At 44.9% G+C, this 26,263-nt stretch overlaps 1 protein-coding gene across 4 annotated transcripts in view; it reads right to left on the reverse strand.

Moving 5' to 3' along the window:
* Window positions 1-26,263, reverse strand: part of CACNA2D3 (calcium voltage-gated channel auxiliary subunit alpha2delta 3) — a 948,786-nt gene that overhangs the window by 404,326 nt on the left and 518,197 nt on the right. For all 4 annotated transcript variants that reach the window (XM_073010036.1, XM_073010035.1, XM_073010037.1 and 1 more), the window contains one exon: window positions 21,937-22,050. In XM_073010036.1, the coding sequence (XP_072866137.1) occupies window positions 21,937-22,050 (114 nt within the window). The remainder of the gene's footprint in view (window positions 1-21,936; window positions 22,051-26,263) is intronic.

A 26,263-nucleotide genomic window follows, 5' to 3' on the forward strand; every position in this document is an offset into this window, starting at 1 on the left:
TCTCATATTTTAAGCTGTTAGAATATGACTATCTTTGAAGACATTTCTTCTATTTTCCTCCAAGTCAACTTTTCCTACATCTCTTTGCTGTTACCTTTAAAGTTATTGGTTGAGAAATTAAAAGATTCTTGAGTTTTCCTTTTATAAATAAGGAATTATTAGGGGGAAAACCCTCTTTTTCCTCATCATTTTCTCTAGCAATCAAATACTGGATAATATATCCAAAGGTAGATTTTTCTGAGTTAGTTCTATTCCATCTATACCCCTCCCTGATTATTCATCCATCCATTCAAATACTTATTCTCAGCCTGGGCAACATGGTAAGACTCCATCCCTACAAAAAAAATCAGCTGGGCATGGTGGCACATCCCTGTAGTCTCAGCTACTTAGGAGGCTGAGGTAGGAGTATCGCTTGAACCTGGGAGTTTGAGGCTGCAATGAGCCGTGATTGTGCAGTGATCCACTGTACTCCGGCCTGGGTGGCAGAGCAAACCCTGTCTCAGAAAAAAAAAACCCATCCTCTCCCCCATCCATCCATGTACCCACCCACCCAGTAATACTCTTACTGAGTATTAATGTTACAGTTCATAAAATTTGGGGCCAAAGAACTCTTTCCTTTTGGCCCCTGTCAGTAGTCTCTTCCTATCTCTGGCCGGTTTTGTGGTATTATGAGCCGTCTAATGCATTCGGGAGCAGAAATCTTTATGTTTTGGGATTAGTGCAGTTACTGTACATGTGGTCATTTAACAGCATATGGAGCTGAGGAAAACTGTTTTTCCTAATGGAAATAAACAATAAGTACATTATAAAATAACTTTGTATTTCATTTCCAAGTTCTGTGGCTGTAAATAAAGCTTCGTTCGTTGAGCGAGAAGGCAAACCCTGGAGAACTGACTCGGCACTCCATGCTATGTGACAGACGGCTTTGCCAGAGAGACGAATGCATTTCATTATCTTGAGCTTATTCCATAGGCATAATTAGAACTCCTTTGAGAAGTCAACTAATTGTGTAATATCCAGCAAAGTATGTGAGGATTTCATTTTGGCATTAAGTGGAATCTATCAAGCTCCCTTTTAATTTACGATTCCTTGCTAGAAGGGAACCAAACAGGACACGTCGTTTCCACAGCAATGGTTTCTGATTAGTACCCTTGGATAACACAAAGGTGGAGTATATATCTTCCCCTTGGGGCACTGCTGGAGAAAAGGCAGCTTAGGTCAGCCCGATATATTATTAGATGTCCCTATTGTCCTACAGAAACACAGCTGCAGGTATATTATTTCTGGCTGGAACAATGGTAATACGAAGGAACAGCAGAAACATCAAATGAACCTTTACTAGCTGGCTCATTTTTCCCTCTCTACATAGCTTGCATGGAGCAGGGCAATCTGGTCCCAGAATCAGGGGTTCCAGCTAAAGCCCCATATGTACCAACACACCACCAGCACCTCCACCTCCAGCCACAGGTTTACCCCATGCTCCCTCCTTGATGAGCTCCTGCAACCTTGCTTGCTTCCTAGAGAAAGCACCAGCCTCTGAGTCCCCCTACTCAGCCCTTTCCCATTTACAGGGGGTCTCACCACCCAGTCTTAGGCCCATGAAATGACTTTGGCACCTGCCAAAGACTCTCTCAAGTTTGTGAAAAGAAAGGCAAAAATATGGTGGAACAAAGACATTTTTCACCAAGAGGAAAATGAGAGGTACAACCAGGCGGTTTCATCTGCAGTTAACTTATAAAATAAAATGTGACATTTCCCCACAAAAACCAAGTTACTCCTGGATAAATTAGCTTCAGATGATGCTGAAAAGGGGGAGGTGGTGGTGAGGAGTAAGCAATCCAGCTGCTGTGTAGCTGCCAAGCAGCCAAAATAGGGTTCAACAGATTTCTGAAAATTTCAAATGACAGAGTATTTTGGAACATGTAGATATGGCTTTCTGAGTTCAGAAATGCAAGGTCAAGCATCCAGGATACAAAGAGACCTCGGGGAAACGGATGGGGAAACGGATGGTAGACCCATTGTCCAAAGGCCACTACTGGCCTTACCCATGGCACAGGGCCACCATTGTCCTTGCTGTGCAGGGCAGATTATATTCACTAGTCCCTTTACTGGCCAGACTGGCCCTAAAAATTCTATCCAAGACAGCACTCCAGAAAGCTACCCCAGGAGGCCTGAAGCTGGCCCTTGGGAATGCAACCTCTTTGCCATCTCCAATTCGGCTCAGCACAGCTGGAGTTAATGAAAGAGTTAATGTGATTTTCCACTCTCCCCACTTGCTTTGAGGGACTCTGGTGAGAACTGGGCCTGCTCAAATCACCTTTAGGGAATGGAAAAATCTAACTCACCACACATGAAGGCGAGCACAGAAAGGAATGCTGGAGATGAATCAAGGACAGGCTGAACATGACTGCACCATCAGGACGCAAGAAGGGAAAACACAGGCATGAGAAGGTGGCAGTGAAGTGGCCATCTTCCACACTGCATGCAGACGACCCCCTCTCTCACACATCCAAGCCCCAGTCCTCAGGGTGCTGGGTTCCAGGACTGGTATGCACATGGCAAAGAAGGGGCTCAGCCCCCATCTGCTGGTGCATCTCACAGATGTGTCAGCTGGTATGAGTTAGTCAGGCAGTGACCACATTTTGGGGAGAAATCATTCATTGATTTATCGCAGGGGGCATAAATCATAAATGCATTTAGTTGTCTTCATCGCCTTTCTTGTCATCCTGCCCCTCTGAAGTGAAATTAAGAGGCAGATGTCTTATCTGGGATCAATTCCAGATCCCATTTGTGTTTTAAAAAAGAAAACCAGGAAGGGTTTCACACAAACCTCCTGGCTCAGGTGGATCAAAGTCTTGGTGCCTGGAAGGCCAAGTCACCACATAGATAACTGAGAAGCCCAGGGCCATGAGGGCATGAGGGGTGGACACCGTGGCTCACACTGCCCCTGGGGTCCAGACAGGGCTGAAGACCACAGGAGGTGCCACACTGCCTCTAGAACAAGCCAAACCCCTTCTCTGGCTCAAAGACACCAACATCCACAGAGCTTCCCACACAACTAGAGAGAGGCTAGTCAGTTCCGGCTGTAAATTCTACAACTAAGTCATTGAAAACATCGGCCGCAGCAACGACAGAGAGGGATCCTTCCAGAGAGCTCTGCAGGGTTCCTCTGAAGCACTTTCACATTCTGAGGCCTCACATCCCTGCAAGGTCTTTTTGGGGGTGTCCTGACTCATTCACCTTATTCTCTCTCCTCAAGAATGTTATCCCATTTCCCTCACTGGTTCCTGGACCAAAAGGTACTGACTGCCACATGCTATTGCTCATTTGGTTCCTGCCACAAAACTGAGAAGGAGCCACTATCAGCAAGGCTGTTTTACAAATTAAAAGCCCAGAGAAATTGAGTGGCTTGTTTGAGATCACACAGTACAAGCCTAAGTTGGTCATCAAACTCAGCTTCTCTGACCTTCAAATGTAAGACTCTCCAACACCTAGTTATTCCTTCTGAATTTCCTCTTCCACATTAACATTGAGAAGATGTTTTCCTTTCCTGTCTCTTCTAAGTACACTTACACTTCCCACCAACAGCACCAGCCAGGTGGACCTAAACAGCCCTGGAGTCCAGGAGAAAAGCAAGTGCAGCAAGATCCTTGAGACCATGAGGCAAACCCAGCAGATGCACTTGTTGGCCTGAGGCTGAGGGAGCAGGAAGGAGCTCGGATGTGGAGGAGGTGAGGGCCTTTGAAGGACGAGGTATGGATGGGGCCACCAATAGTACCTTAAGGGAATTCTTGGCTGTTCCTGTCCAAGAGGTCTTCCTAAACCCTTCACAGTCCTCAAAGTCAGGCACTTGGTGCCTAAACCTTGCTGGACTGAATGCCATCTATTAGGACTGTGGCTAGTCCTAATAGATTAGTTACTTTAGACTCTCCCTTGTGTTGGTCAACAAGGCTAGCCTTCCAGGGATCACAGGTAGGCCAGTCCAGGGAGTGTCAGGCTCCATCCATGAAAGTTTGAGTTATTTCAACGCTGCAAGCACATGCTTTGTGTTCAGTCCACAGTAGCATACAGGCTCCCAGCACCCCCGCCAATTCATCTATAAAAAAAACACACACACATATACACACACACACACACACACAGAAGCAACTTCATATCAGGCAGCTATTATGTGCTAACAAACTGAGCACTGGGCATCCACTGGTGACCCAGAGGAACATGATATCTGCCCTTATGTAATTTACGATGCATAGAGTTGATAATCAGAGAAACCCCAAAATTAGTATCTTAAATGATGGTGTCATTAAGGAAAATATTAGTAGCAGATACTATGAAAGCCTGTAATAGTAGCAGATACTATGAAAGCCTATAGCAGGAAAAGAAGTGGTGATCGAGGTGGGATATTTCGCTGAAGATGTGGAGTTATATTTTTTACACACACACACACACCTGTGAGATGTCTGTGTGAACCATAGGGCCGTTCCTCTGGGATTTTCTTGAGAGCCTGGAGAGACTGCTAAGTCAGCCTTTTACCACCTCTGGTGAATCTACTGCAGCAACAGGAAACTGGGAATCTTTAAGTGTTCTGCTTACAAGAGGTGGAAGCAGAGATCCACACCCCAGCATCTGCACTACACCCCTTTTTCCTGATGTTAGCAAGCCAGTTGTCAAACCCTAAGAGGACTCTCTCTGGATTTTTTTTAATGTACCTGTAAGTTTTGTTTAATGAAAAGAGCACACAGCCCCTTTCCTAAGTCGAGAGGAAGGGAAAGGGTCAATACTTTAGGAGGGTTAAGGTAATTACTCTGTGGAGACAAAACACATTTCAATAAGTATGTCCTTGGCTCACACAGACATCCTTCCATTTAGAGTTATGAACCAGAACAGTCATCTTTGAATTCTAAAACCATCCGTTTTTTGTTTCTGTCCCATCGAGGCACAGAAACACATCATGTGAAAGCAAAATTAAAGTAATCCAAATCTTAAAAACCCCACAGTTTTCATGGGCTTTGAGGGTCAGATTCACAGAAGCAAGAGTTGAAAGGGCTAAAAATTCAGGCTTTGACCTAGAAGGCTCTAGACACTTGTCCCCCAGCCGGGTTGACCCTCTCCAGATCCAAGCACACCTTGGAAATCTGTTCCAGGGGTCTGGCAGGGCCTCAGAAGGCTTCCCGGCCATTTGGCTAATCTTCCCTCGACATCTCACTTTCAGTTCACATTCCAGCACGGATTTCCACACGGGCCTCTTTGCTTCCCAGTAAGGCTCGGCAGGCGGCAGGCAGCAGGATTCACTCTGGACAGTTAACATGCAGCTCAGACAAGCCTCCCCCAAAGAGGCCCATTAGTCACCAACCTCAGCTGTTTTCTTTTCTAGATAGGAATCCCCGAGGAGTGAGCAGAATAGAACAAAATCTATTTTCACATTAGGAAAAAGCGAACAATGAACCGAGCTCGACTTTCACATGGAGGTCTTGGGAGGGAGGGAGCACAAAGGCTCTTGTGGGAGGCTCTGGGCTGAGGGAAGGGTCTGAGAGGAGCCAGGGCCTGGCGCTCAGGGCTGCAGTCATGGACCATGTTCACTAAGCCCTATAAATCTCCTCCCTTCATATTTTTATGGAACTGATTAAGGTAAGGTAAGTAGGGCAGATAATCGGTTGATGGCCAAAACCATTTGGCATTGGGAGCCTCAGGTTTTATCTCCAGATGTTTGAAGAGAGAATGTAAGGGCCAGCCTATGGAGAATACAGGATTTCCCAAAATCTACTGGAATAAGGAGCTTCATTAATGAGGTGTAAATGTGATTTCTCTACCAATAAAGTTAGGTTAGAAAGCAGCCAGGTACGGTGGCTCACACCTGTAATCCCAGCACTTCGGGAGGCCAAGGTGGGTGGATCACAAGGTCAGGCGATGGAGACCATCCTGGCTAACACGGTGAAACCCCGTCTCTACTAAAAATACAAAAAATTAGCTGGGCGTGGTGGCAGGCGCCTGTAGTTCTAGCTACTTGGGAGGCTGAGGCAGGAGAATGGCATGAACCCGGGAGGCGGAGCTTGTGGTGAGCCGAAATTGCGCCACTGCACTCCAGCCTGGGCAACAGAGCAAGACTCCGTCTCAAAAAAAGAGAAAGCAAGTCTCTTCTGTGATGAGGACCCAATGACATGGAAAAAGTAATCAGTACTAGGTCAGGTTTTGAGTTGGGAATCATTCCCTTTGGGTTGTCAGGATCGAATTCAAAGGGTAAGTCATTATTTTGTTGGCCTATATGCCATTAAATACACAAGGCAGTTGGGGATTTGCAGGGAGGATGCAGACACCATGCTTTGACCTAAATCTGCTTGTTCTGATCTCCTTCCACAAATGTTTACTGAGCACCACCTAGGCATCTAGCATTGTGCCAGGCACTAAGCTCTGGGGGAGAACAAAACAGGAACTGATCTTGTTGTTTACTAGAGAAGACAAACACTGCAGAGATAACGACAGCAATCATCACCACTGCTTTACATACTATGAAGATGTTCAAGATGCTAGGAAATTCTACCACCTGAAAGCCTTTCCTGTCCAAGGTCACCCTCTCTGTCCCCATGGCAGTTTTCCTGAAAGTGCATCCAGCACCATTCAAAATTCAGGACACGCTTCTTGGCAACGCTCCCCAGGTCCCTGGATGCTCTCTGTATTCCCAAGGAAGCTCAACAGGGAAGCCGTAGGCAGACTTCTAGGATCTCTCTCTACTCCCAGAGTCTCAGACCAGGAGGAGGGACTGGGGATCAGGTGAAAGGTATGGGCTTTGGAGTCAAGTCACTTAACCTGCTCTCAACTCGGTTTCCTCACCTACAAAAGGAACATACTACAAATACCTATATCATAAAAGTGCTGGGAGGATCAATGAAGTGATGCTCATGGGAACCATGGGAAAGTGCCCAGCAGGCATTCACGCCCTCCTGCCAAAGGCTCTCTGAACGCACACTGTGTGCCAGGCACCGCTCTGGGCACTTTGGAGAAAACAAACATAGTGCCCAGCTCACAAAGTGTTCTGCTTCTAGCAGACGACACCACAAAAATTTACTTCCTCGTGTTAGCCATCTAACTTTTTACAAGATGAGAAGTATTTTCTTTTACTAGCAGTAAAAGAAAAGCAGTGACTAAGATAGCTGGAGATCAGGGGACAGGGGACAACTTTAAATCTAGTAGGGTAGATCTCATTGAAAAAGTGGTACCTGAGCGAAAGACATGAAGGAAGTTAGAGTAAGTCAGTGTGGCAATCCGGGGGCAAAGTGCCCCAGACAGAGGGAACAGGAAGCACAAAGACCCCAAAGTAGTTGTGTATCTTGCACTCCTGAGAACAGTGGGCTGCGCAGAGGGCATGAGGCGGTAGCAGTTGAGAGGAAGGCAGGGAACAGGGACCCATCACACCAGGCCTTGCTGACTCCCACTGAGACTTTGGCTTCAACTCCACACTGAGCGGGGAGTCACTGGAGGTTTGGGGGGATCTTTGGTATCAGAAGCCTCCAGTTTTCAAAGCATCTTTTTCCCATCCCATAGGTTTCCTCTTTACTCTGTTGATTGTATCCATTGCTGTGCAGAAGCTTCTTAGTTTGGTGTAGTCCCATTTATCTATTTTTTGCTTTTGTTGCTTATGCTTCTGGTATCATCTCCAAGAAATCATTTACAAACCATTTATCTGATACAGGGTTAATTTCCATTAACATAAGAGATTCCTAAAACTCAATAGCAAACAAACAACCTGATTTTAAAAATGGGCAAAGAACCTGAATACGCATTTCTCCAGAGAAGATACATAAATGGTCAACAAGTAAATGGAAAGATGCTCAACATTGTTCGTTGTCAGGGAAATGCAAATCAAAACCACAATGAGATACCATCTGACACTTGCTAGGATGGCTATTACCAAAAGGACAAAATATAACAAGTGTTGGTGAGAAAAAGGAATACTTGCGCACTGTTGATGAAATATAAGTTGGCACAGCCATTATGAAAAACAGTATGGAGATTCCTCAAAAAATTAAAAAATAAAACTGCCATATAATCCAGCAATCCCACTTCTTAGTATATGTCCAAATAAAATAAAATCACTGTCTCGAAGAGGTATCTGTACACCCATGTTCACCGCAGCACCATTCACAACAGCTCAGATACAGAAACAATGCAATGTCCATTGGCAAATGAATGGATAACGAAAATGTAGTGTATTCATACAACATAATTTTTTTTTCTTTTTTGAGATGGTGTCTCACTCACTCTGTTGCTCAGGCTGGAGTGCAGTGGCGCAATCTCAGCTCACTGCAACTTCCACTTCCCAGTCTCCCACCTGAGCCTCCTGAGTAGCTGGGATTACAGGCATGCACCACCATGCCGGGCTAATTTTTATATTTTTAGTAGAGACGGGGTTTCATCATGTTGGCCAGGCTGGTCTCGAACTCCTGACCTCAAATGATCCACCTGCCTTGGCCTCCCAAAGTGCTGGAATTACAGGTGTAAGTCACTGTGCCTGACCTTATATACATACAATGGAATCTTATCCAGCCTTGGAAAGAAGGAAATCCTACCATTTACAACATGCATGGACCTGGAAGACATTATACGAAGTGAAATAAGTTAGTCACAGGACAAATACTGCGGAATTTCTCATCTACGTGGCATCTAAAACAGTCAGAGGTATACAAGTAGATAACAAAATGATGGCTACTAGGGGCCGGTGGGGAGAGAGATGGGGGAGCTGTTGTTGAATGTGTATAAAGTTACAGTTACACAAGATGAGAAAGTTCCAGTGATCTGCTGTATAACATTGTGCCTATAGTTAACAATATGGTACTATGCACCCCAAAAATTGGTAAGAGATTAGATCTCCTGTTAAGTGTTCTAATCACAAAAACAAAACAAAAAAGAAGGGACATAAGGAAATTTTTGGAGGTGATAAATATGTTTATCACCTGGGCTGTGATCATAACATGAGCATATACATACATCCACATGTACCAACTGTATAATTCTGTGCAATTTTTGTGTACCAATTCTAACTGGGGAAGGGGGAAGGGTTTCTCTGCTGCTCTGTGGAGAACAGGCCAGGGTGCCTGCCTCCTTCTGGTAAAACAAATCCATCTGAGAATTGAGAAGTCATTCAATTTGATTGCACCTTATGTGAACGTATCAGGGAGTGGGGAAGCACAGCTGGCTGCCAGGCCTGTGGGCCCTTAATTTTCTGCACACTGGGCACTCTTCCTATCTGCGAGAGGCTGCCCTGCCCTCTTCTCAGCGCTGCTCAGCTCCCCTCCTTGGCCTGTCCTACAAAGGAAATGGCAGGAAAGTGGGCACAGCTCACCTAATGAGTTCATGGACAGGCAGGATGGGGCTCAGCCAGGATGGGGCTCAGCCAGGATGGGGCTCAGCCAGGCTGGCTCTCCTGGGATGCCACTGGGCAGTTTCTGATTGCCACAGACAAGGAGCCTCTGTTGGAGGGGACCGCCATTCACGGGTCCCAGCCAGTTCACAGTCTATGGTCTCTCACAAACAGGCTGCAGGGAGGCTTCCTATCCAACCACTTACTGGGAGAGTTTTGCCAAGGGAGTGAATGAGATAAGAAAATAATGCAAGGTCACTTAGGAGAATTAAGTGCTTTGAAACCCACTCATCAGACCATAACATTCCCAAATCTACCATGCCAAGTCTGTATCCTCTCTGTGTTCACAGCAGCACAAGCTGCCTGAGGATGCCTACTCAGAGGCACCTGCTGATCCTGGTCCAGCGTCTCCCGGACTATAATCTTCTCCATTGCTAAAGTTCACCGTGCACTTGCCTCCCCACAAGGACTCAGTAGACACTGGGCACTACCAATCTGCCCAAAAACAACCCTGCAAGATGGGGACATGGTTCTTGTCCCCTATTTTCTAGATGAGGGAACTACAGCACGAAGAGAGGAAATCACTTGCCTGAAGTCACTCAGATCAGAAACAGTTAAAGCTTAGATACCCACCCAGGTAGTGTGAGCCTTGACCACTACTCTAGAAAATGGACAAATAATATAAAAGTGACACTACTTTTCAAACCTCCTTTTTATATTTCACTAATACAGATAGGCTCTTGTTTCTTGAAACTCATTTGAATTGATGAACATTAGCTATTACTCATCATTAATTAATGATACTGAATGGTCAAATATTTCTCAGTATATTTTGATAGATACCAGGAGTTTAGGTAAAATGGATACTGCACATATATTTATTCATGAAACAGGTGAAAAAGAAAAACCTGGGTATGTTTTGGAAATGCAGTAGAATACGTTAATCTTCTTCTAAGTCAACCAAAACACCGCATAAGACTAATCCATATTCAGCGATAAAAGAGCACCTTCTATTTCCCACATCCAAATCCATGCAGTACAACTATGTTTTAACTACAGCAGACAGATTTTAACAATGCGAGCGGTTGAAAATTATGGTAACGATGATGATGATATAGCCATCGTGGACTGTGCCTGCTGTGTGCCCAGCACTGAGCTAGGGAGCACATCATTTTGTTTAATTCTTAACAATACTACCAGGTGTGTATAATTAGCCCCATTTTACAGATGGAGAAATTGTCAGCATCCAGACACTACCCTTTTTCCATTAGGCAGCACAGCCCTCCCGCCCATACCCCCAAGAGCCCTACTCAATAGTCCGAGAGAAATAAAAACCTAGGAAATAAGAACTTGACATATCAGTAGATTGCAAATAATACAGAATTCATGCAGCAAGCGTCTAGTCATTACTGGATATTCCAGCCAGTAAGCTAACATGCCCAGCACCAAGCACACGTTGGACTGGGCTCTGTGAGCCTGGCCCTCTGGTTTGGGGCTGGCACTGGGGCTCCACAAACCATGTTTCTGCTTTGCCAGTTGTTCCTGGCTAGGGTCTGCCTGGTCTGGCCAATAAGGTCAATAGGAGGATGTTGCATCCATGGAGGAAGGAGAGGGACCTTTCTGTTTGCTTCCCATTGGATTCTCATTCCGAACGTCTTCATCCTAGCAGGGTTTCTTCACTCCAGCATGGACAGCTCATTCCAGTAGCAGTAAATTAATCCAGTTGGTAGCTCTCCCAACACTCACAGAATTAGTCTCATCGCATCTCCTTCAGAGACCCCAGAACTCCCTCCTAAAAAGTCTGATTCACACCCTCACAGAACCCTCCTCTGAGCTCAGAGACCTTAGCACTTGCCAGCCGGCATGCCCTTCTGAGAGGTCTGGGTCCCAGCCTGATAGAGCTTCTCCTCCAAGCTTCTAAATTTTAATAACCTCTTTCTTTCCTCTGCCCCTCCTCCCATACCAACTATTGAGGTGGTGGCTGTTGCCTGCAATTGCTACTTCCAAGATAACCTAGAGTTCTCTTTTGTCCTTTCATCTCAAAACTTGATTTGCAATTTTTAACGTTAAATTCTCTGTGTCCAGATAACTGGTAGGTGCCTGTCCCTAATTGGACCCTGCCCAATTCACTGGGAATATAACCACACTGAATGGCATTTCTGGACATGCTCCAGCTTGGACAAATACTCTTTGCCAAGTCCCAGAAGGCACCCTAAACTCATAACCCCAAAATATGGTCTATGAGCCACCTATGAACACAGATTCTGGGGTCCTGCCTGCAGAAAATGGAGCCCATGAATCACTTTTGGCAAGTCCCCCCACTGCCAACCCCTCGGTGACTCCAACGTGCTACAATTTGAGAGTAGTGGATATGGAGACAGCTGGATATGGATATGAAACTGGAGACTTCCAGTTTCATTGCTGTGAGCTCAGTGGCAAGGGACTTAAATCCTCTGAGCTCCCTCATGTGCAAAATAAGAATGCTACTGGAAGTGCTCCCCATTGGGTGGGGCTAAGCATTACAAAGTGAGCTAAAGCATCAGAGTGTTTGACTCTTCCCCAACACCAGGAGAGGAGGAGGCTTCCTTTAAGAGTGGCTACCTAGATAGCCGTTTACTAGAGGATGGTGGGTGTCACCTGAAGAGAATGCACACTGTCCTCCCACCTTCTTTCTGAGGTCAGCAGCACCTGGATGGAGCCCAAGGCCCCAGTGCCAAGCCCAGGAAGAGAAACCACATTTTCCATGACAGGGGAAGTACCACGTGTCTGTCTTGGGCCCCTGACATGAAGCGATTTTTCAATGGCTGGCAGCAGCCGTGCATCAGTGGCTTCATTCCTAACTTGTCATGTTCTTCTTGCTGGAGTGACAAGATGTCTAATATCAGCAGAAGTAATTAAAAATAAACCAGAGACAACGAACCATTTCAACTCCCCCTTCAGCTGCAGGGAGGACCTGCATGAGCTCTCATCACAGTGACTGAAAATGCCTTTTCCTGTCATGCCGTTGACTGACCATGAGAAATGAGTGTTCCTATTTTCTTGAGACAGCTCTAGGATTTATCACCCTTGAAAAAACACAGCAATGACACAAACTCACTCAAAACTTTTGGACCAAATGTGACTTCAGCCAGGGAAGGAGAAAGAAAGAGGAAGAGGAAAGGAGGGAAAAAGAGAAGAGAGAAATGTCAGTATCCAAGAGACCCCTGGAATGAAATAGCAGCGAGAAATAGGAGCATCTTGGAGCATTCACAGAAGTGAAAGGGTCTACCACCTACACTCCCCACCCTTTTTAATCAATTGTGATGAGAAGAGTTAATACCATCGGTACATGCAGCCCAAGTCCACGTCTCCTACGTCAACTCCCTATACAGTTGCCAGAGAGCACTTCTGAAAACAGTCAGTTCACTCCTCTCCATTCAAAAGCCTCCCATATGTCAGGCACGGTGGCTCACACCTGTAATCCCAGCACTTTGGGAGGCCAAGGCAGGTGGATCACTTGAGGTCAGGAGTTCAAGACCAGCCTGGCCAACATTATGAAACCCCGTCTCTACTAAAAATACAAAAATTAGTGGGGTGTGGTGGTGTGCGCCTATAATCCGAGCTACTAGGGAGGCTGACACAGGAGAATCGCTTGACTCTGGGAGGCGGAGGCTGCAGTGAGCCATGATTACGTGACTACACTCCAGCCAGGATGACACAGTGAAACTTGGTCTCAAAAAAAAAAAAAAAAAAAAACCTTCCCATGGCTCCTCACTGCCCCCTTGGATCACATCCCAACATCTCATTGTGCCCACTGAAGCCCAGAGAAGTTGGCTGCTGCCTGTGCTGCCAGCATCCCTATCACCCTGTTCCCGTGTCCACTGGGCTCCAGCCATTTGCACTTCCTCCTGCTCCTCATACACATCCACCTTACTGTTCCCTCTGCCACGAATACCTTCCCCATCCAGCTCCTCTCCCTCACACATGCTCTCCTCCAAGAGGCTTGTCTTGACCACCCTGTCTAGGAGACCTGCCAGTATCCATTCTCTGTCTCAGGTTCTTGTTTGTCTTGTTCAGAAGACTTATGATTAAATGATTTGATCTTTTCACTTGCTGGTTACCTGTGATCTGTTATTTGTCCTATGTGATTTCATGGGAGGTATCTTAGCCCCCTACTTCTGGGCTTCATTATAATGGACTGCAAGACACAGAGAGCCCTCAATAAACACTTGTTGCATGAATGCATTACCCTAAGATGGCTACCTCCTTCCCTTTTTTCCCTCTGCCAGCAAAGAAAATGCTATGTAAAATGATTTGAAAGTCAGAGAAGAGAACAATGCAGTTTAATGGGGAAGAAAGAACAAAGCCTTCCTCCCAAATTGCTTAAGATGATTGAAAGGTTGGGTTCTTAAAAGAATAACCCCTGAATCAGCTCAGGAACTCTGGCCCTCAGAATGGCACATGCCCCATGGAATGATCAGGAGAGAGGGGATTCCTGAACTCTAGAAAACAACCTCAGAGGCGCCAAGGCAGCGCTAAGCCTTCCAGCACCCCAGAGGCCACTAGGGCAAGGCTGGATTGAGGCTTTATCCTCCAAGTTATGCCTGGGGCACAAAACCCCCAAATCAGCTCCTCCTCGGAGATGCATGTGACACCAGCCCAAAGGACAGTCACTTCCAACAAGGTTCCAAAAGTGCTCCAAGCCAGGTCCCCCAAGCCATTCCATGATCAAGGGCATCCCTTTATCCTCAAACCAAGAGCTGCTTCTGCCCTCCTTGCAGTCCCCACCAGGTCACCAAGGATCCTCCAGCAGCCCTGAGCCTCTCACATGGCCTCAAAGCTACCATCCTTGCCTTTTTATTTTTTTTCTCGAGATAACTGAAAATAAAATGCACAGTACATAGCACTGAAATCGCATTCACCTTTGATGTTCTCCTGTCCTTTTAGAAAAGGAAAATCATTTAATCAAATCTAGAGAGCCTCATCCTGAGGCCCCACAATTTGCTGTATGACTGTAGCCCCAGTGGGTTCTGAGATCACCAAGTTCCTGACATTCTGCAGACCCTCCTCTACTTGGGGGCGGGAGGCCAAAGAAATGGACTGTCCCGATGACAATGTATAGAGTGTGGACAGCTCTTCCCCTGACCTATGGTCATTTTACCTTGTTTAGCTCTCAAGATGTCTGCATCCTGCTTAAGGGTCTAGGCTCAGCATTTGAGCGCTGGAGTGGTCATTTCAGGTCCACCAAATGCAAGTCAGGGAATTCTGAATGTAGCCTCTTCATGCCTCAGTTTCCTCAACTGTGAAAGGCGATAACGATAGTATACCTCTCATGAGGTTTCTGTGAGAATTAGATACATATGGAGCATTTAGAACAGTCTCTGACACTCAGCATTCAGTAGGAATTAGCTATCATTAGTATTGTTTTATAAATTGGGGTATAAGAAATTGGTTTAAAACATTCTCTCATTGAGGGCCAGGCACAGTGGCTCAGGCCTGTAATCCCAGCACCTGGGGAGGCCAGGCAGGTGAAACACTTGAGACCAGGAGTTTGAAACCAGCCCAGCCAACATGGTGAAACCCCATCTCTATAAAAAATATAAAAAGTAGGCCTGGCGTGAGGGCTCACACCTATAATTATAGCACTTTGGGAGGCCGAGGCAGATGGATCACTTGAGGTCAGGAGTTCAAGACCAGCCTGGCCAATATGGTGAAACCCCATCTCTACTAAAAAATATAAAAATTAGCTGGGTGTGGTGGCACACGCCTGTAATCCCAGCTACTGGGGAGGCTGAGGCAGGAGAATCACCTGAACCCAGGAGGTGGAGGTTGCAGTGAGTCAAGAACATGTTGCCACTACACTCCAGCTTGGGCAACAGAGTAAGACTCTGTTTAAAAAAAGAAAAAAATTAGCTTATTGAGGAAAATTCAGGTTCAGGGAAATGAAGAGGAAGTAGATAGAACATTCTAGTACTGTTTCTGTGGCTCAAATCAGAAGTAGGTGAGGGTCAGTTCATGCAGTGAAATCTAACAGGTGTGGATGGGTCACCATCCACCTGCACACCTAGGCATAAGTATGTCATTATTTTACCCACAGTAGAAACAAGTTAGGATGTGCTCTGTCATTTGACAGTTACAGATCAAATCCTCACTCTCTAAAGTGTAACACAAGGCAAAATAAGGGTTATTAATTTATGGATAGCTCAATTCTGCCCCCACAGTAACAGACAGTGTTATGGACTGAATGTGTCTCCCAAAGATTCGTATATTGAAATCCTAGCCTGCATGATCATGGTATTAGGAGTTGGGGCTTTGGGGAAGTAATTAGGATTAGATGAGGTCATAAGGGTGGAGCCCTCATGAATGGGATTAGTGTCCTTATAAGACTCACAAGAGAGCTTGCTTCCTCATTCGACTCAATGCCATGTGAGGGTACCACAAGAAGGCAGCAGTCTGCAACCCAAAAGAGGGGCCTCAAAAAGAACTTGACCATGCTGGCAACCTGATCTCAGACTTCCAGCCTCCAGGACTGTGAGCAATAAATTCCTGTTGTTTATAAGCCACCCGGTCATTGATATTTTGTCATTGCAACCCAAGCTGACTGAGATAGGGAGTCTCTGATTTCGCGAGCCTCTGCAGAGGAAGCCTAATTCTTTCCAGGGTGTTTGTTCGCTGTTACCACAGTCACCTGAAAGCTGTGAAATTCTGTCCTGTGTCCATGTCACCACCAAAACCGGGTTCAAGGGACAGTCAAGTCTAGCATTTATAAAGACCCTACATTCCAACGTTCCAGGCCAAGGCTGAGCAGCCTTGCAGACTACTCTACCTCTAATCAACCCCATCACCATGTAAGATATCCCAGTCTTGATGGTAGCGTTGATAGAGAAGCAAGGAGAGAGTGAAAGAAAAGAGAACTACTCATTACAGAAAAGGAGAAAGGGCTGCTAAACATTTTGGTAAGAGAAGCTACAGCATGAAAAGGAGTATTTGGCATCAAGTCTCCCAGCCCTCCATCATTTATTATCTGGCTAGTGTAACTGATACAGTTTGCATGTTTGCCCCCTACAAATCTCATGTTGGAATTTGACCACCAATGCTGGATGTGGGACCTGGTGGGAGGCGTTTGGGTCATAGGGGTGGATCCTCCATGATTGGCTTGGTGCTGCCCCATGGTAATGATTGAGTTCTCATTCTAATAGTTCATGCGAGAGCCGATTGTTAAAAACAGCCTGGCCCTACCCCTTTTCTCTCTCTTGCCTCCTCCTTTCTCACCATGTGACATACCTGCTCCTCCTTCACCTTCTGCCATTAGTGGAAACAGCATGAGGCCCTCACCAGAAGCAGAGCAGGTGTTGGCACCATACCTCTTGTACATCCAGCAGAGCCATGTGCCATATACACCACTTTTCTTTACAAATTACAACAACTGCGGGTGTTCCTTTATGCTAATGCAGAATGGACTAACATAATCGTGTATTCAAGTAGAAAAAGCAGTAGAAAAATAGAGAGAAACCGTCATTACCATCTTCTGTTGAATTCAGCAGAGTCATGAAATTCTGAGGGTATCTCAATGACTTTCAGCAATACGCTGGTTGGTCTAAATTTTTCAAAGGCTCCTTCAAATCAGCGGTGGGAAAACATATTCTTAAAGGGCTTGATAGTAAATTTTTTAGGCTTCACGGGCCATCTGGTCTTTGTCACAACTACTCAATTCTGCCATCAGCCATAGAAAATAGTAAACAAATGGGTGTGACTATGTCAAAATAATACCTTACTTATGGACGCTGAAATTTGAATTCTATATAATGTTCTCATGTCATGAAATATTGTTTCTTTGAACATTTAAAAATGTGAAAATCATTCATAACTCATAAGCTGCAAAAGCAGGCAATGGGCCAGATTTGGCACATGGACCACAGTTTGCCAACCTCTCCTTTAAATAACCTGGCTAATTATTTTCTTACCTATCCGGCTATTGCCTCTCTGTCTTGTGCATCAGGGGGAGGTAATGATAAATAATTCCATGATTTTTCCTTTTTTTAGTTCACTTGGAAGAGCAACTACATAGATGGTGGGCATAGCCATTTTTCTAATTTAAGTGAATGCAGCTTTATTTCTTGAGCAGGTCCTGGAACGAGTTCCTCTCATATTGGAGTTCATATTTTATTCCAAGTGTGTAAGAGCTGCTGTTAAGTCATAACCAATGGATATTAGGCAAAAGTAAATGGCATCCAATAAATGAATAAATAGCTCCTCATTTCTGTTCTCAGAAATGAAATACTGGCAAGGGACACATTGCATAAGCAATCATGATGCTGCCTTCATAGGCTCACAGTTAAATCACCAATAATGCATTCCTTCTTCCAACTCACTCTAAAATGCTTTATTAAGCAGTTGCTTGGAGCAAGGCCCTGTTGGATGGTAAGCGGCTTTTACAAATGACACACAAATGCTCCCCTGGTCTGTTCACCAACTTCCTTCTGCTTTCCCTTTCTTAGAACCCAGCTGCTACACTGTAAGGTAATCCAGGCTACTGTACTGAGGACAGTGGACTCACAGGGTTGCCCTGGAGAATGAGACACCACATGGAGAGAAAGCCCATGGAGAGGAGAACTGAGGCAGACAGTCAAGCTCCTAGCTTCACCAGGTACCCCATCTGACAACACGTGAAACAGAACCACCACCTAGTTAACCCACAGAATCACAAGAAATAATAAATTATTGTTATTTTAAGCCACTAGATTTGGGGATGCTTTATAGCATTGCTATGTAAGTTATTTCCTTCCCTTTCTCCCTTTTCCTTGCTTCTTGTATTAGTTTTCTACTGCTACATAACAAAGGACCACAAATGTAGTGGCTTAAAACAGCACAGTTATTATTATCTCACAGTCTCTGTGGGTCAGGAGTTGGGGCACAAGCAAGCTGGGTCCTCTGCTCATGATCCTAGAAGTCTGCAATCAAGGTACTAACTGGGCTGTATTTTCATCTGCAGGCTTGACTGGGGAAGAATTTGCCTCCAAGCTCATCTAGATTATTGGCAGAATTCATTTCTTTTCGCTACAAAACTGAGGGTCCAGGCTTTTTTTGGCTGTCAGCTGGAGGCCAATCTCACATTCAAGGCTGCCTATAGTATCACACCATCAGGGAGAGTCACTTTGCCCTCGTGGAGGGTCCAGTTCCTCTTTCCAGGACTCTCAATTAAATAAGTCCCACCCAGGAGTGTAAATTAGTTCAACCATTGTGGAAGACAGTGTGGTGATTCCTCAAAGACCTAGAGGCAGAAATACCATTTGACCCAGCAATCCCATTACTGGGTATATGCCCAAAGGAATATAAATCATTCTATTATAAAGATACAAGCATGGGTATGTTCACTGCAGCACTATTTACAATAGCAAAGTCATGGAATTGACCTAAATGCCCATCAGTGATAGACTGGATAAAGAAAATGTGGTACATATACCACTGTGCAGCCATAAAAAGGAATAAGATCACATCTTTTGGAGGGACATGGTTAGAGTTGGAAGCCATTATCCTCAGCAAACTAATGCTGGAACAGAAAACCAAATGCCGCATGTTCCCACTTATAAGTGGGACCTGAACGATGAGAACACATAGACACATGGAGGCAAACAACACATACTAGGCACCTTTGTGGGGTGGGAGAACATCAGGAAGAACTGCTAATGGATGCTGGGCTTAATGCCTGGGTAATAGAATGATCTGTACAGTAAACCACCATGGCACATGTTTACCTACATAAAAAACCTGCACAACCTGAACATATACCCCAGAACTTAAAAGATTGAGAGAGGGGGCGAGGGGGAGAGTGAGAGAGAAAAGAAAGAAAGAAAGCACACCCAAGATAATATCCCTTCTGATTAACTAAAAAATCAGCTGACTTGAAACAAAACCCTTCACCTATATGAGATTCCATCAGTTAAAAGCCACAGATCCTGTAGATTTAAAAACAAGCCACAGGTCCTGCCCACACAGAAGGTGAACAGATTACACAGACATAAACACTAGGGGGAAGGGCTCAGGCAGGTACCCTAGGCCCTCTACGCCACACTTCTTGGCGGGATGGGATATAGTGAAAGGCAGTAGGATTGCTCAGAAGTAGAGAACCTGTTCTCTTGGACTCACCAAAGAATGAAGATGAAAGACAGGTCCAGAAACAATTATCGTATTGGACACAAAGCTATACTTCCTTAAGACAGTTCCTAGGGAGTTTTGAGTTTAGGGCTCGGGCAAGGACAAATGGCCTCTGGCTGAAGGAGAAGAGGGAAGGCTCAGGGCAAACCTAAGAGAAGGGAACAAATCCCCAGAGGCTGGGGAACAGCAAGTACTTGTTCCCCTAGAGCAGTGGTCAGGAACTCCACACCTGTGGGAGGGAAACCATATGAGTGAAGTGGGCTGACAGGAAATGAAGAGTGGTGATGAGGGTCACGTTCAAAGGACACATGCATTTGCTGCCTAATGGGGACAGCTGCTGCTCAGCTCCATCAGCAGCCCTGTCACATAGGAATGTTGGCCCTAAAGTGGCAGGCGTAATCCCTTACGAGAGAAACTACAACTTTAAAATGTTATAGAATAATGACATGGTTTGGCTCTGTGTCCCCACCCAAATCTCATCTTGAATTGTAATCCCCAGATGTTGAGTGAGTTACCTGGTGGGAGGTGATGAGATCATGGGAGCAGTTCTCATGATAGTGAGTGAATTCTCATGAGATTTGATGGTTTTATAAGAGGCTCTTCCCCCTTCACTCACTCTCTCACCTGCCACCATGTAAGATGTGACTGCTTCCCCTTCTGCCATGATTATAAGTTTCCTGAGGCCTCTCCAGCCATGCACAACTGGAGTCAATTAAACCTCTTTTCTTTATAAATTACCGACTCTCAGGCAGTTCTTTATAGCAGTGTGAAAATGGACTAATACAAATATCTTGACTTTTAATACTGATTGGTAATTGACAGTTTTTAAGATAGAATATGAACCAAGAAACACACACCTGTGCACTGAATTCAGCTGAGGAAATGAGTCCTTCTAAAAGTCAATAGAGGGCAGCAATATGGCAAAGCCTGCTGAGTATCCAAACCCTACTCTTTGGGCTATTTCTTGTGGCAGTAGTTCCACAAGTGTGGTTCCCCACCAGCAGCCTCGGCAGCACTCAGGAACTAGTTAGAAATGCAAACTCTCAGCCTCACTCAGATCTACTGCATCAGAAGTTGTAGAGGAACAAGTCCTCTGGGTGATCCTGAAGCTCACTCAAGTTTGAGAACTACTGTTTTATGGGAATCACATTCCAGCCTTGAGATTATTTTTCTCTCTCCTGAATTCATTTCCCAATTTTACAGTCTTGAAGATTGTCAATTACAGCATGGTACAACTCTCTACTGAATAGCTAACATTCAAAATAATGGAGAAAGATGACTGCTCAGACATTGCTCATCATCTCACTTTAACACAATGCTGAATCGTATTGGGTTTTTATGTGAGTTTATTACCTGTACCCTCACATGGAAGTTCATAAAGAAGAGAACGTATATGTTTAAGAATGTCGTGGAACTCTCCAGACAAGTTCTGACAATGGTGGGGAACAGCAGTCGGGGATAGAGAGAAGTTTCTGGGTGGTAATGGGGACCGTGGGAGGAACTATACAAACACATTATGTAAAGGAGAGGCCTGTAGGGCTACCATGGCCGATTTCACCATTCAATTCTGCATGTGGGGCTCAACATGCAGCTCTGCCTCGAGGGAAAATAAAAATTTAAAAAAAGCACAGCCCAATATGGATGAAGCACACTTCACAATGCATCTTTTCGTGGAATAAGTCCCATATGTCTTTATAAGTTTCTTCTCTCCTCCAAAAGTTTCATTTTTGAAGACAAGAAAAGCCAGTATTCAGTTTTGGTCAACCAAAAAACACAAGGCTGAGAAACCATAGTGTTTGGGTGAGGGAGAAAGGACAAGATGGAGGAAGGTGAACAAGAAGGCACAATCCATGTTGCTTCCGGGTTCTTCCTCACCAACTTTCCCGCACGCGGGAAAATGCAGCCCGCGCCCGGGAAGATGCAGATCAACCGAGCATGCGCCAGGTGACGTCAATCCGAAGAGATCGAAACTTACCCGGCCACGCCTATGGAGACACCCCTATCATGCCCTTATCCCGCACACTGCCCTCCCCCTTCCAGTACCAATGCATAAAAGTCCGCAGCCAGCAGGAGCCAGTGTGATCCAGTGTGACTTCTTCGGCCCCTCCTACTTGTGGACCGGAGAACCTCACCCGAGAGCGCCAGCGGGACTTCCCTGGCCCCACACCTGAGGACCGGAGAACCTCGCCCGAGAGTGTGTGCATATTTGCAATAAAAGACTGCCGCTTTCTTATGTACTTTGGCCTCATGTTTAATTATTTAGCTCTCCTAAATTAAGTATTAAATTAAGTATCAAATTAAGACAATTATTAAATTAAATTAAATTAAGACACATAGATCATTATGAGATTAAGTCTACATGGGGCAAATACTCATGGACAAGCTGGAGATTACAGTAAAGATTCTCAATGGAGTCCACTGCACAGACAGGATCAGCAGCAACTTACCTTTCGATCTGGCCAATTGTATTTTGCAAAGATTGTATCGTAGGTGTCCACCGCCCCATCAGTTATGAGCATGATGGCCTGACTGCAGATACTTCCTTGTCCCGTGTGGTTGAACTAGGGAAAGAAATAAGTTCAAAATGGTATACACATCAGATAATTCTGTGTATCAGTGAAAAATCAGAGACATGAGGCCTTGGGCTAAAGAAGCCTTTTAAAATAAGAGCACACTGTCCACCACCAAAACAACCTACACAAAAAGTCTTTCCACACAGATCACCGTATTTGCTCTGACAAATTGGATCTTCAAGCCAAAAATAAAATTCTAAGCCCTCCAACCAACCGAACAGACGTTACTGTTGGCCAAGGGAATCCCAAAGAAATCTGAACAAGCACTTCAGGCCATGCCAGGAAGTGGGGGATGGGTCAGACATGCCTGGCTATACCCCCTCTCTTTGGAGTTTTGAGAGAACTGATCAGCACTAATGTTAAAATCACAATCATAAGACTGACAAAACAGACCCTTTGTAGCAATCTGACTCTGGCATAGCATTGAAAGGCAGATAGCAGGCCCTGAAGGAAATCAAGGTATTTTACTCCAAAATATATTTATTTAACTTATTTGGAAATGGCCCTATAAAGTCTTCTCCTGGGGGGGATATTTGCATTCTCTAGAGAATCTCCTTCCCTTTCTAGGTCTTTTCCTAATCCAGGAGAGATTTAACTAAGAGTTTAACACCTTTTAAGGTCTGAAAAGAGATATTTGCCATCTATTCTCTCTGAAGCCTGCCACTTAGAGGCTTCATCTACATAACAAAACGCTGGCTTCCACACCCCTCTTAACTCAAGGATTTCTTTCTGCTGACTTCAACTCTTTATGCAAAGCTTAATTCTTTCAACCAACTGCCAGTCAGAAATCTCTGAATCCACCTATGACCTGTAAGTGCCCCCTACCCCTTTGAAATGTCTTGCCTTTCCAGGCTGAACCAATGTATACTTTATATGTATTATGTCTTTGCCTGTAACTTCTGTCTCCTCTAAATGTATAAAACCAAGCTGTAACATGACCACAACTTAGGCATATGTTCTCAGGAACCCTTGAGGCTGTACCCCAGGACATGGTCATTCATATTTGGCGCAGAATACACATCTTTAATACTCTATTGAGCTTGGCTTTTTTCCCCCCCCAATAGATCTAAATACAAATCACAGGGGGATTTCAAAAAATACACGAGGTGGGAAAGAAGAGTCTAGGATTGCACAACCTCTCTTACCTTCAGGCATGGGCTGTGTTTTAGGAAATAAGCCCAAAGGAGTTGGCACAGGAATGTTTTAGGGACACATTATACAAGCAATGGGCTACCTAAGAGACAGTATCTTTCAAAAATCTGAAAGAGGCTAGTTTGAGTGGATCTGATGAGTACAGAGTGCAGCATATAATAAAATCTAGGAGGTTTTAGGCATATAAAGTCAGTAACATGACAATTCACTTGAGAAGCCCAAGTATTTTCTTAATAAGGGTTCATTTCAAATTTATATTGTTGGCATGTAAACTTACGTATTAGTTTATATGTTGGTATGCATGGCATGCTGAAGTTCTAAGATTATGCTCACTGGTATGTAAAGCCCTGGACTTCTTCAACTTTCAGCTTTATATAAGATTTTAGAAGCTCTCAGTCTTTGTGGGCGGTAGGCAGCTAGAGTGACTGAATATGGTTGCCAGAGCAGAGTCCTTCCCTGGAATCAGGGTGAAAAATTCCCTTAATGAATGCTATTAATGATGCAAATTGAAAGTAACACCAAGTCCTTTAAAAACCCCACAATTACATGTCAATGCTGAGAGATGGGAAACACACAAAAAATCTTCAACCTTCAGTAAGTAAAAACCTTCTCTATTAAAATCTGCAAAGTGTATTCATTTGTCCTAAAATTATTTGCTAAGTGCCCACACAGCACTAGGAATGAAACATACAAAAATCCGTTCTCTCATGTAGCTTCGTATTCTCTTTGGGAAGACATACAAATACAAGGTAAATAAGTAAACTACGTTGTATGTTTGATAATGGTGATGTTAAAGGTGGGGAAAGAAGAAAGCAAAGAAGGATAGGAAATGGAATGGGGTAACTCTAGAAACCGTAGTCAGGGAAGACCACTGAGAAGGTGACATTTGAATTATACCTGAAGGATGTGAGTATCTGAGGGAAAGATATTCCAGGAAGGGCAAACATTAAGTGCAAAGGCACTGAGTGGGAGTGTGCCTGGCAAGTTCAATCTACTAAACCATGACACTGGGGAGGGATGGTGGCTACTCTTGGCTTTGCAGGCTGGCCACTGGTGAATGAGAGCTGATAAAGCATTCAAATTAAAGATATCTATCTATCTATCTATCTATCTATCTATCTATCTAGATAGAGATTTTTAAAATTTTTTTTTTTTTTTTTTTTTTTTTTGAGACGGAGTCTCGCTCTGTTGCCAGGCTGGAGTACAGTGGCACCATCTCGGCTCACTGCAACCTCTGCCTCCCGGGTTCAAGCAATTCTCCTGCCTCAGCCTCGTGAGTAGCTGGGACTACAGGCGAGCACCACCACGCCCAGCTAATTTTTGTACTTTCAGTAGAGACAGAGTTTCACCATGTTGGCCAGAATGGTCTCAATCTCTTGACCTCGTGATCTGCCTGCCTCGGCCTCCCAAAGTGCTGGGATTACAGGTGTGAGCCACTGCGCCCGGCCTTAAATTAAAGATATTAATGCCTAGTCTTCATGCACTTAGACATCTGATGTGGAGTCTGAAGTTGCAGTAACTTGAGAGAAGACCATACACAACTAGATAGATGAATAAATTGATAAATGGATGAGTGGAATTTCCTTATGGCCATACTGAGACACAGCAAAGCCAACTCAAATCATGCACGGGGTAACAGGGCATAGAGGAAAGCACTTGGTGTCATCTCAGCAACACAGCTGTGTGCCTGGGATAAGTTTCCTTCCTGAGCTTTCATTCTTCCACAGGCGAGATAATAACAACCTCCTTAGGTGGTTGGTACACCACAGGTTAAATGTTCAATGTTTGTTATATGCCAGGCTACATGTGTTAACACAAACTTACTTAATCCTTACTAGCCTCTGAGGTAGGTACTACTGAGACAGCCAGGTGGGAGGGGCTCCTTGGTAAAACTCCAACCAGCCTGCACATTGGGAGGAACGCGCACTGGGATAGAGCCACAGAAGTGTGAGTCATTTGCAGCGGGGTGGAGCCTGGTCCCTCCTCTTCCTGTGAGGAACCTGGAATTCAATCTGCAAGGTGGGAAGAAGCATGTACTAGCAGGACTAGTACCCGTTTCCCTTTTTTCCCTTTTTGCCCAATAAATCCCAATTTTCTTACTCTTCAAACTTCTGCAAGACTAAATTTTCGGGGTCATGTGACAAGGATCCTGTCTTTAGCGGAGCTAAGGAAAAGTCTTGCAACACTATTGTTATCTTTATTTTACAGGTAGGAAACTAGGGCACAGAGAGATTAGCTAACTTAACCCCAGGTGACACAGCTGCTATCTGACATAGCTGGGATCTGAATCCAGACGATCAAGCTCTAGAATCTACTCTCCAATTTAGCACACAATATGACCTTTCGGTAATACAGGAACGTCAGTGAGCAAATGGATAGGTGGTGGGGTTCCAAAAGTGTTCATCTCCTCCTCCTGCCTCTACTTCCTCTATCCCTTTTAGGGTTTCAGAGTCACAGGGGAGTCAGCAGGGCCGTGAGCCTGAGGGTGCGTGCCCCTTACATGTGGTGCCCCAGACACTTTCCTCATGTTAGTCCTGGCCCTGGGAGCCACCCCTGCAACTCCAACTGCACATGTGCAATTGAGTTAATGAGCAGACACAGCCCATGACACTGTCGTGTTAGTAGGTAGAAACACCTGGAAACTCCAGTTATCACACCACAAAGCTTTCCACGCGACCACTATTCTACTGTCTTTATCAACGTAATTTACTATTTCAGAAAATGCTCGCCCAGGAAGGTCAAACTCGCAAATAACCTCATTGCTTATTCCAGGAACTTCTTGAAAGACCCATCAATTCTTCAATAGAAAGCATCAAAAGACGATTTACACCCTAAGACTGAACCTCTGACCTCAAAATCTCTCCCTTGCTATGTTCACCAACCCTCAACAGGAAGATTAGGATTCTTACCTGATCCTAGCCAAGCCCCCTCCCTCCTCCCCCATTAAAAGGTCCATCTTCAACCAAACTTCAGTGTCAATAAATATCTGGACTCTGTCCTTCCAACTCTGGGAAGCTGCTAAGACTCTGTCCTTACTGCAGAAGAAAAA

This window comes from Chlorocebus sabaeus, chromosome 22, assembly GCF_047675955.1.
Source record: "Chlorocebus sabaeus isolate Y175 chromosome 22, mChlSab1.0.hap1, whole genome shotgun sequence".
NCBI classification, from domain to species: Eukaryota; Metazoa; Chordata; class Mammalia; order Primates; family Cercopithecidae; genus Chlorocebus; species Chlorocebus sabaeus.